The following is a 12,255-nucleotide window of genomic DNA, read 5'->3' as shown; positions in this document are numbered from 1 at the left end:
TTCTGTTCTTAGTCCTACCAAGATAAATCAGGAACAACTCCACTGAAGTTGATGAACTCACAACCACATCAATGAAATCAGTTTTAAATATGCCACAAACATACTCAACACACAGGCACAGGGTCCAATAACTCAGAATAACTGAAGCAATTCACCTTAGGAGAAAATAGATGATGGATCTCTGTAAACTGATTTTGGCAGCTATCTCCACTCTAATTTATATTCATATTATTATTTCCAAATAGATCAATGATAGCACAACAGCCATAATATGCTCTCAAAACTCCACTGCTCCCAAGAACTTCTCTGAAACAAAAGCAGAAATGGGAGGTTTCTCTATGGCCTCTGTTTAGCTGCTTTTCTCCAGCCTTCTGTAAAGATCTAACAAGTAACAGATTAAATATTCTCTTATTTTTAATTAGCATTGTTACATGATAACTTCAACATTAGTGATTTTTTGGATTAGTAGCTTTTCATAAAAGGATCATCTTGGTTGCTCATATTGCATGGGTGTGCACTGGCACCCCAGTTCTCACTGGATTAAGGACATTAATTTATGGTAACTCACAAGCAAACAGAACTCACACCACAGCCAGTAATGCAAAAGTCCATACAGGAAAGGAGGGTTAACATGACCACGGTGAAATACAATTACGATAAAAATGTATCATCACAAAGTGATATAATTTAAATCAAGGCTGAGATGATTAAAAACCAGACAAATACAAGACTTGCCAAAAATCAGTGCCTCTATTAGAGGTAGGAGAAATGAAAAGAAAAAAAACAAAAGCAAAAAGCAGTTAATGAAGTATTCCTTCCCCAAGGTCCTGGTCAGTCTGAGAAGCTCCCTGCAGCAGGATAATAACCAATGGAATAGTGGGTGGCTCCAGGGGAGAAGTTAGAGAAGTACATTAAATTATTGATTCATTTTAGTGCTTGCACAGAGTTATGCAGAGTCATACAGGGCAAATACCAGCCAGGAGCCACCTCTGCTCTCCTCATGGCCAGCCAGGAGCCATCTCTGCTCTCCTCATGGCCAGCCCAGCCAGGAGCCATCTCTGCTCTCCTCATGGCCAGCCCAGCCAGGAGCCATCTCTGCTCTCCTCATGGCCAGCCCAGCCAGGAGCCATCTCTGCTCTCCTCAGGCCCAGCCCTGCACCTCCTGCTTGGCACATTGCTCAAGTACTCCCTGACAACAACCCCCACCATGGATTGCTGCAAAGAAAAATCAACCATGGCACCATCACAGCTGGAGCAGAGCTTTTCCACAGAACACAGGCTGTGACATGGCAGAGAGGGACACTCCCTGTGCCAGCCACACTCTCCGCTAAACTGGGATCCTACAGACACACACTTGATGTGCTGATGGGCTCACAGGCATGGAATAACAGCAGAGCTGCCAGGAGGGAATCATCACGATTGGTGATGAAAGAATGAGGGTTGGGGTCCTGCTCTGCTGGGGAGAAGTTTATGTAGTGGGAAGGCTGGAAGGTGCAAGGGAATGTCACCATGAGGTCTGGGTGGGAGGTAAAGTGGTGGTGGCAGGAGACGAATGCTGGTACCTGGTCGGAAGCAAAAGGTTCCAAACTTGCAGTAATGACAACATGGGACAGGAAGTTTTACTCTTCTTTCACATCTGTGTGGCAGAAAAAAAGAATCACAAAGGTAAGGGCCTGACAAGTAGGGGTGGGCAAGCAGCTGAGATCCACTACCTTTCTGAATGCCTGGTGTAGAGAACCACAGCCAGAATTAAACAGCCCATTTCCAGGCACAGTCCCCAGATGTGACAAAGTTGTTAATGCTTCTCATCTTATTTTTGCTGCTTCTGAATATTCCTGGCAGCTTCCAGAGGTGGCTGCAGAAGCCTATCCAATCTTTTCCTTGCTAGTGACTCTTCTTTCACTTACAGCCACCTCCTGCTCCCTCCTCTGCTGGGCACACATTTTTAATCCAACTCTCAGGAACTAAACCATCTTTTTATTTATTTCCCACTGCAAAGTTCCACCCATTTTTCGCCAGACTGGTTATATTTTCCTTTTATTATTTAGGATTTACAGTTTGTCCTGTACACAGTCTTTGGGAAACACATATCAAACTGCAGCAGATCAATAATTCATTTGACCGACAAAAAAAAGAAAAAAAAATCCCGCAGGCTCCCTCTGAATCCTAACTATGCATGGACAGATGCCAAATCAGTCTCTTGATCCAGAGCCACTCAGAGCTCTGTTCTCTGGAAGCAGGCTCCCAAAGAATGTTTCCAGGCATAGGTGTTTATATTCCTGCACATCCTTGCTCACAAAACGAACCCTGCACATATTTTAGTCAGCAGAACAGGAGAAATGGCCAAGCACTGAGCTGTGTTTTTAACAGCACAGAGCAGCTCTGCTGGAGCAGTGGGGAAAACCAGCACAAGGGCTGCAGGGCTTTCCCTGCCATCAGCCCAAGGCTGGCACTGCCCTGCACAAACCCAGTGCCCCAGCTCAAGGAGCACAGGCTGCAATAACCCCGTGTGAGGGGCACAGAAAAGCCTGTCCAAGGTCCCCACTCCTGTGGGAAGCAGCTTTTTCTACTGCAGATGTAGAGATCAGTCCTGCACAGACTTCAGTGGGGTCTCCACTGATGCCAGAGAGGCAACACTGCTCAGAGTTACTGTGAAATGTTGGGAGAAGGGAGAGGACTCAGCCTGGAATCGATGGCAAACACAAATACGTGCTGGAGGGAGTTCAGCATAGACACTTCATACTCTTATGTTCATCAATGATAGCAAATTAAAACTGGGCTTACACACTCAATGCACAGGACTGGAGTATTTAAAAGGACCTCAATATGTTAAGTGCAGTAAATCTCCAGAGAAATTAGGTATTGACTGCATGCCTCAGTCAGGAGAAAATCTACAAAAATCCATAGGAGGCATTGATCCAAATATTACTTTTTAACACTAACTATGTAACAACTTTTTAAATGTACACTGAGTACAGATATAATTCTCCTTAATTATCAATCAACAAGCCAAAATGCAATACTGTTTATACAGGCTGGTCTTTAAAAATGAATACAGTGAGTACACGCTAAAACCAACGATGCAGATGTGCCCTGAGAAATCTGCATCAGGATAAAAAGGGTTTCAATTTCAAATATCCACACCCTGGTTGGGATGGGATCCTGCCAGAAATCCAGGGGTGGATCGTGTGGCAGAGGCCAGGCTGGGCCCTACTTGGTTCCAGGAGAACTCCAAACACAGCTCAGGGATGCAGCTGCCATGGGAACAGCACATCCCACTCGGCCTTACAGAGGCTGCCAGGAGAACACAGAGCAATCCCACCAGCCCAAAGGGTTTCCCTGCAGTGGCCACTGGAAGGAGCCTCTCTGGATCTCAGTGGACTGCACAACCCTACATCTACACCTGGTGAGCTCCACAGAGTCCTGGGGAGTGATTAAACTCTCCATTCAACCACAGAAACTCCAGCCTTGACTTAAATTACTGGGAAGGGAATGCATTTGACTGGCTCTGTGCAAGGAGGGTATCAACTCCAAGCATTGCCAAGAGCTACAAATTCCTGATTTTGTTAAAGCTTCAGCATGTCCCTCAACTCGCTGCATGTATTCAGTAGCTGCTTCATGAACAAGTCAAAATGTTCTCATCTGTCCAGCTCAATGCAGCCACTGGTGCTGTTCAGGGAGGCTGAGATATTTATGCTGCTACACACATGTAGGAAATGCCCTCTGGAAAGGATCTCATTTATATAAAGCAGCATTTAAAAATTAGAACAATATTCCTGGAGCATTGAAATAGCAAAGTATTTCACTCTGAAAAGCTGGGTGACACCAGAATGAAGGCTTTAAAGACTTTCCCAAAAACCCCACCTCACTCTGTACAGGAGACTGTGCCAAGACTCCACCATGAGTGGGGAATCCAGAAGATAATCCAGGAGATTGCTGAGCAAAGAGGCCCTTTGGCCCAGCTGCTGGATGTCTTTCAGCATCCTGAGAATCTCTGTGCCTCTCAGCCTCACACCAAGAGAGCAGGGAAACCCAAGGCTGTGTTCTGCCAGCTGAACTTGTGCAATCTCCAACAGAAGTCCCTGCAGATTTTCCCTGGGATGTTGAGTGTTCTGCTGCAAATGGGAAACTCTGGTAGTTTGACCTTAATGGACTCAGGCTGTTTGTCATGGTTTAACCCCAGCCACCAATTTAAGGACCACACAGCCATTCACCCCCTTCCCCTCCCTGGAGAGACAGGAAGGAGAATCAGGACAAAAATTAAAATCCATGGGTTGAGGTAACAGTTTAATAGTTGAAATAAAATTTAAAAAATAACTATAATGAAAAGGAAGGTAAAGAAAGGAACAAACCTTCCCTGACAGATAATTGGTGCTCAGCAGAGCTGCTCAGCACCACCTGAGCAGTGACTGGCCCCTCCTGGCTGCCCCCCCAGTTTCCCCACTGTCCCTGTTATCCCAGGGTGTGGAAGGTCCCTCTGCCAGCCCAGCTGTCCTGGCCATGCTCCCTCCAGCTCCTGGTGCAGCTCCTCAGTGCCAGAGCACGGGGAGCTCAGCAGTCCTTGACTGAAGGTAAGCACAGCTCAGCAACAGCTAAAACATCCCTGTGCTACCAATTCTCATCCTAAATCCAAACCACAGCACTGCACCAGCTGCTGGGATCAAAATCAACTCTATCCCAGACAAAAGCAGGACACCATCACAAGGTCAGAGCTGGAATTCCATGTGAAGAGTTTGGATGCTCTGCAAATACCAGATCCCACATCATGTTCTGCAGTCTCCTCCAGGAGCACCAGCAAAAGCTGTGGATTTTCTGTTTGCAGCTACCAAGCAAACACTTTTCAAGCATAAGAGTTGGGTAAGCTACCTCAAACTATCTGTCTTTCTGATTATTTTGTTTTGTGGAGTCCTCTGGTTTTAACCAATTCCATCATGAACTTAGCTCTTTATATCTAAGACATGGATTGCAAAACCTGCCTCACACTTCCTCTCCACACTTTTTGTCACACAAGTCTGTAAAATTTCCCTGCACTTTCAAATAAAATGAATTATCTGTCCTATATTCACATACCCATCCACAAACACTACCAAACTGTCTGCTCTAACTATCCAACAGCCAAATCCCCAATATTCCAGCTTCCACCTACTCTTCAAAGAGCATCCACATCAAACACCAGTGCACAGCCACACTCACACCACCAGGCAAAGCAGGCAGAGTCAGGCCTCCAGAAAAATCCCTGCATGCCTGGGAAGGCCAGAAGAGTCCAAAACAGATGCTCTCCTCACCACAAAGTATTTTCTAGCAGGTGAAATGGTGCAGTTGCCTTAGCAGGAAATACTTGCCAGTCTTATTTCATTTTTCCTAATGACCAGAGTTAAACGACTGCAGGTTTTAACAGCTCCTGCAAATTATCAAGACCCTCTACATTACATGGTCAATGGTCCTTTTAATAGAAAAAGCAATAATATACAGTTGTTTGTGCCAACTAAAACTCGTTAGAAAGTATTAGTTTAAGGTAACAGTTCAGCAGCTATTAACAAGCACAAATTCCTGCAGTTATCACTCGTGACACTGACGCTCACCAAGCTGGCAGCAGCAAATCATCCCTCCTGCTCCAGAGGATCTTGGGGGTGAAAGAGGGGAAAGGGGAAAGAAAAGTTAACAAAAACACTCTTTTGTAGCAAGAGTCAAAGTTTTTCAATAATCACCTTTTTTTTTTTCACTAGCATAACATTAGAATTGACTTTTTGTCTTGCTGACATAGCAACTAAGAAAGTTGTGTTGCATTGACCATATTGATTGTGAACAATGCAGCCATCAGTAGGACTTTACACCATATATTTTCAATATTGACCTCCCAGTCCCTTTTCCATGGCTCTATGGGTCTGCTATTGGATTTGGACTGCAGTGTAATAAACAGCTAAGGTTTAATTAATGGTAAATGAATACAAGACATAGGTTATGACTTTAACTAATTAGGGAATTGTTGAATTAAGTCTGCCTTGGAATGCAAGGCAGTACAATCAATATCCAATAAAAGGACTATGTATGTAATTTACCTGCAAATGTGTTTCCAATACCATCAAAGTGAGTTTAAATAAGTAAGATATATGAAAGGCTACTGGAAAAAAATTTCAAAAAGTTAACACTTTATGGCTTCAAAAAAGGTTTTTCTCCTTGCAGAAGGAATGTCATCTTGAAATACCCTCCCATAACACAGATGGTGGCACTCACACACAGCTCTCCCTAAAGGACAGACTCCAAAGCCTTTTCCTTGACAATGCAGCATTAGCAAATCCTGCCTCTGCAGGGTACAGCAAGCACAAACCAGGCCTCCCAACATGAACCAATTAAGTTTGATGTTGAGCCCTTCTCAGGTGTCCTGGAATGCTCCAGTGCTGGGTGTGCAGAGCCTCTCAGGGCTCCTCCTGCTGCTCTTCCCTGGGGAAGCATTCCCAGGCACACGAGGAGGTCACCACACCAGGGGCTGAGCAATCCCCAACTCTGCTTCTCCTGTGTACAGCAGCTCTCACAGCCTGATTACTCATTCTATAATCACTCATCTGAAATAAAAAAAAAGAAACCTACCTACTCCCTTGTGGGCATCTATGCTGGTAAACTCTATTGTCCCATTATGGCCCTTCCTAGGATTTTCCTGATACTGTTTGTGGTTCCCATTGGGACAATATCTGTAGGAAAGTCCATAATCTGCAAGATAAACCTGGAAGACATGAACAGACAAATGAATAATGCTTTTGTCCTTTGAAAGTATAACCTTTATAATTAAGTCTTAAGAAACTGATAGGTTAAGGACAGCCTTAGATCTAAATTTTATTAAACCAAATGGTGCCTCAGGATAAAATATGTACAACTGGGGGCTATAACAGCTGCCCTCCCCATTTAAATCCTTCCACTACTATACTCTTATCTTATTTCAGAGTCGAGCAGGATTTCAGTCATTTTATTTTGTTCCTGAGCTCTCTGCTCTCCAGGTGGGCATCCAGACATCATAAACTGCAATATGCCTTTTATGCAGCTCACACTGCTTATGGGACCCCCTCCTCCCCTGACTTAGGCAGGCACACACACTTCCCCCTGTTTGGATTTTCCAGCAGCTGAGACTCTTCAAATTCAACTTTGTTGTGCAGCTTCAAAGCCAGAGGCAGCAGCTTCCCCCAGCTGGACTGGACATGGGGCTCCAGTGTCTATGGCCCAAATATAATCCCATCATTTGGAATGCCATTGTCACTAAACTAAACTACTGAAAGCATAGGCTAAAACAAAGCAAAGCAAACCAGCTCTTCTCACCCCAGAAAGCCATTCCAGTAAAGCACTCCTGAGTTTAGAATGCATTTTAAAAAGACACAGAAGCAAACTGTGGTTTCTCAGTTACTCTGAAGCAAATACATGGAGTTAAATCAATGTAAGAGAAAAAAAAAATTGGGTCCAAATTGTACATACTGCAATAGTGCCACATTCACTGTTCCATCCACAGATTTTTGGGGCAAAAGCTGAAAATCATCTGAAGGCACAGAGATCACTTCTACTAAGTCTTATTCTATGATAAAGAAAACATCTTATCTGAACCTTAGCCTCCTCTTTTAGCTACAAAACAGTTTATCCTAAAAAAGTCTAAAATAAACTTTTCTGGCACTCACTTGCCATTTAATTATGTCACTCCTGATAAAGGCAAAAACAAACAAACAAAAAAGCCTCAAGAAAACTTAACACATTACTTTGTAGCACATTTTGTTGAACTACTGATTCCTGTTTGTGCTCCAGGCAGCCTCAAATCCTGGGATTGCTGGTCTCTTGGTTTTACTGTTTCTGCTGCAGGACCTGAGCTTATCTGGAGCGTGTAAGCCAGGCTGCAGTGCTCACTTCCTGCAGGGGGCTGGCTTTTAAGATTATTGATGTTTCTCACCTGACAGCCCAGCCAAACTGGAATAAAGGATTAAAGACCAGGCTACAAAATCTGGGACAGGGCATCAGCTTGGTTGGGCTGACAGATTTGATTTTTTCCTGCATCCATTCTCCAGCTGATTCCTGATGCTCTGGTGCTGCCCTAACTGGGCCCAGAGTCAGAGAACTCACTCAAAACTACCCTAAATACCAAATTCTGTGAGTCTTCTGCCTCCTTTGTGGGCTGGGAAGGAGAGAGGAGCATAGAAGGTGCATTCTTCCCAGACTCAGTGGTGTGCTTTGGATTTTGCTTGACTACAGGTTTCTGGCATGGACAGGAAGATAACATACCTTTAAAAATTAAGGATATGCCTTTCATTAAAGTAAGATTTCAACTCTTGGGAAAGAAATTACACTCACAGCACCTCTGGCTGGGCATGTCAGCTTATGTGATAGAAACTCCCATGTGACAACCCAGCCTCAGCACCCAGAAAGCAGCCACAAATATTTGCTAGTCAAACTTGAAGTATGTAAAAAGCGCCCACTTATCCTATCACAGTAACTATGTTCTTTTTTCTTTTTAAGGCAGCTCCATTAATACAGTACATTTTTAACCAATTTTTGCTTAAAATACCTTCAGCAGCCATATCAGCAGAGCAATTTTCAATTAATGCTGCTAGAAGTGAGAAGTAACTTTAAGTCATCCTGCACTTAGTGATGATGGAAAGATCTGGAAATCAAGAAGCAACTGCTTCTTAAAGCAGGGTGATCTGATCACAGCAGTTCTCCTCAAAAGTTGGCCATGAGTGTACCAGTTCAGCTTGTTTCTAGCTGGGCCATTTATCACTTCCATAATTTCCACATCAGATTTTTTCCACAAACACGGCAGCCTCTCAAGGCAAAGCCTCTTGGCCACCAGCAAAAATCAATCCCCTTCAGCTTGTACAAAACCAGCAAGGCACTGTTACAACCTTGCCACAACCATTATCAGAATGACTGTGTTATTTTAAATTACCATTAATTTCATTTTATCAATTCTCATTATAACCCTTTCATCATTAAAAAGATATACAGTTCTTTATAGCTAGTTGTCACTTTTTGATAATGTAATACTGCATGCCCTTCCAAATTTTCTAAGAACATGGTAGAGGTAGCTCATTTATAGTTTATAGTTGTTGTGGATTTTTTAAGGGCATAGGGAAGGGGAAAAGCAGATGAGTATTAAAGAATACTGAGAAAAATTAAGGCAGTTTTAGTATGTGCTTCAATACCATAAATGTTTTTTTATCTGTATGCTTTTTGGGGAACAAAAATAACCAAGTAAGAACAAAAAAAAAAGAACAAAACAGAGCAGAGCAATCAAGTCAAACAGGACACTGGAATAAGAAAAGGTTCTGTGGATGATGAAGGTGCAGCAAGGACAACTCTGTTTTTTATTCAGCACTTAGCAGGGTTTGTTATTAACTGATTTTTGTTACAAACCATGAGCCAGATTTCCTAAAGTCTTCACCTTTAATTTCATGCACACGTAAACGCGCCCATCTTGTTCAAGTGAATTATCACAGGCACAAACAATTATTTGTGAGCACAAGCAGCAGTTTCAGCCATCCTCTGCTCTCTTTGTGCATGACTCACAATTCTTGGTGTCTGAAGTGCTAAATATCTGCTAAACATACACAATTCTTACAACTTATACATGTGATGATATTTAATTCCACTGAGCTGGGTAGTTATCAGCCTGGCCCTTTGGATTCTTGTGGTATTCCCTTTATCTTGAAGGACAGAGCAGGAGATTCATTGCAGGAAGGATGACAGTACAGAGATTTTCTCTGTGTGTTTCCATTCCTAGGTTTACATCATGCCTGTAAATAATTAAGTAGATACCTACTAATAAGAGGCAGATTGGCTGCTAATGGCCAGAGTTGGACACTGGACTACAAAAAGGGTAAAGGCAGACTGAGGTCCATTTTGGGACAGGAAGTGTGAAGTTTGTGATTAGGATAGAAAAAGCATCTTTCACAAACAAAAGCCAAGGAAGGAGGAAAGCAATGGAGAGAGGGTGAGTGACACAGGGCATCACTGCCCTGAAGGAGAACAGAAAATATTTGAATTTTTCTCAGTCCACCTGCACTTTAGGAAGTCTGTCCCAGTGGGACAAAAAGCAGGAATCACAACAATCCACCTCACAATGAAAAACAGCTTGAAGTCAGAACTGCTTTCATGCACCTTTTCCCCATAAGATCAATGCATGATTTCTGTATCTTCTGAAACAATTTTGTATTCTTCTATCTCTGATAATCAACTGTCCTGCCTAAGAAACACTTCAAAACAGAACTGGGGTATAAATACAACTAATATTTACTGCTTTTGAACCCAAACAGACTCAAGCCTGCAACACTGCAATATTTGCCCAGAAAATCCATGGGGAAAAAACAAAAAAAAACACTACAAGGTGATTGTCTGCAAGAGGTGCTCCCCCAAACCTTATTTATTTAAAATGCAGGTTTTAAGCTCTTGTCTGGTAACCACTTAATAGCATCACTTTTAAAATGAGATTAATGGATTGAAACTTCTTTCAGAGTCTCTATCAATGGTGCTTGTTCTGCTTTATCATACAAACAGGACTAAGCAGCAAATTTTTTTTAACTCTGCACAGCCCTGAGACTGTGCTTCACCTGTAATTTATAGGTCTGATGACTTCAAGCTCCCTTTGAGGCCTGTGTGAGATTCATGGGCTGTGCACTCCCCTCAGTCCATCACTGCTGCTCTGTCAGTGCCTGTGCAGGGCCCTGCTCAGAACCATTGACTGCAGAATTGATCCTGTGACCTGTGGCTGGGGGAATGGCCTGGCTGCCTCCTGCTGAGCACATCTGCAGCTCTTTGAGGTCACTCCACTGGGAGCCTCTCCCCATTTCCAACCATCATTTGGAGGTCACACAGTGACAGCACCTTGACTTTATTTGTTTCTCTGCCATGCCACACAAAGTAGGGGATAGCAGTATGGATTTCACATGCCCTTTCAGAAAGGGGACTTCTATTTATTGGCTATGGTGTAAATTCACCAGGTTAATTTACAGAAGAGACAGAGACCAGCAGCAGGGAGTCTAACACTGGAAAATTGCTTTTTTTTGTCATTTAGTAATTGTTGATGTGTATTCTTACATGCAAATTTGTCACTGACTTTCCACAATTGCAAAAAAGATAAAGTTTAGTATAAAGGTACACTTCTTTTTGAACAGAGATTTTTCTCTCTTTACTACAGCAGAATATGGAATTAGATTTTGAATAGAGAGATATATTACTTTTAAGAGATAAGTTTTGATTTCTTTTAAAAACAATTTTTTTTTGGTTCTAGAATAATTACAATTTATTTTCTCTTAAAATCCTAGACTCTAAAGAGAAAAAACCCACTGGCATAAAATTCTTGAAAAACCTCACCACAGAAATCAGGCATTTTTATTATGCCAACTCCCACTGGAGCTGCAGAAGCCCTTGGGTTGGAGTTTTACACAGGCTAGATGCTCTCACTCCCTATTTATGAGATTAGGCTGATCATTTTACCTTAAAAAAAAACATATATACCAATCAAGACAGAGGCAATTGAGTTATCCACTGTGCTGGCAGAGAGAGAAAGGTGGCACAAACACTTCACACATACAGGAATTAAAGTTTAATTCATACCATAGAAATGCAAGCAAATATTAGAACTTGTCCCCATTAGCACTTCTGAACTAGAACATTCAAAAATGTTTTATGGAATAATTTCAGTGGAAGAGAAATTTTGCTGAAAGAAAATTCTACAGCAAACCTCCCAGCAGTGATGTACACTTTGTACATGCTGAGTTAGGAGCTACTCAAACTGGAGCATCTACTGATTTCTTTTATTTAAGAAACCCTAAAACCTCTGTCCAGTAACTTACAAGTACCTTATTTTAACCTGTCAACGAATTTACTATCATTAAAGCAAATTACAAGTACAGCACCATCTTCATACAAATAACACATGAAACAAATCAGAAAATCACCCAGCAATCTGCCCAGTTCCAAGTCAGCTCCAAGTCTTAACATTTTATGATTACTGTAAGTGGACACTTCCAAAGTGACTGTGATGTGAAAAACAGCAGCATTTCTTGCTGTCATAAAAATACACAATAGCCTAGACAAAAGAAAAGTCATTTGAGTTATGCTAATGGTTGCAGATCATTTTGGCTCTTAAGAGCCTCCTCCTCTGGATTCAGCAGAACACCCACCATAAACTGTGATTATGCACTGGCTGCTCCCACTGTATAAACCCAGGGTTGTCTCAAACAGCCATGCTGCTTTTCAAATGATGTCTTTCAGAAAGCTGACAAG

The 12,255-nt window shown here is 42.4% G+C and overlaps 1 protein-coding gene across 6 annotated transcripts in view; it reads right to left on the bottom strand.

The window, feature by feature from the left end:
• VRK2 (VRK serine/threonine kinase 2) overlaps positions 1 to 12,255 on the bottom strand; it is a 36,007-nt gene that overhangs the window by 11,231 nt on the left and 12,521 nt on the right. For all 6 annotated transcript variants that reach the window (XM_056488123.1, XM_056488124.1, XM_056488122.1 and 3 more), the window contains one exon: positions 6,589 to 6,721. In XM_056488123.1, coding sequence (XP_056344098.1) covers positions 6,589 to 6,721 — 133 coding nt within the window. The remainder of the gene's footprint in view (positions 1 to 6,588; positions 6,722 to 12,255) is intronic.

Source organism: Oenanthe melanoleuca, chromosome 3 (genome assembly GCF_029582105.1).
Source record: "Oenanthe melanoleuca isolate GR-GAL-2019-014 chromosome 3, OMel1.0, whole genome shotgun sequence".
Taxonomy (NCBI): Eukaryota; Metazoa; Chordata; class Aves; order Passeriformes; family Muscicapidae; genus Oenanthe; species Oenanthe melanoleuca.
The sequence above is the reverse complement of the archived record's forward strand: the minus strand, read 5'-3'. Positions and strand labels throughout refer to the sequence as shown.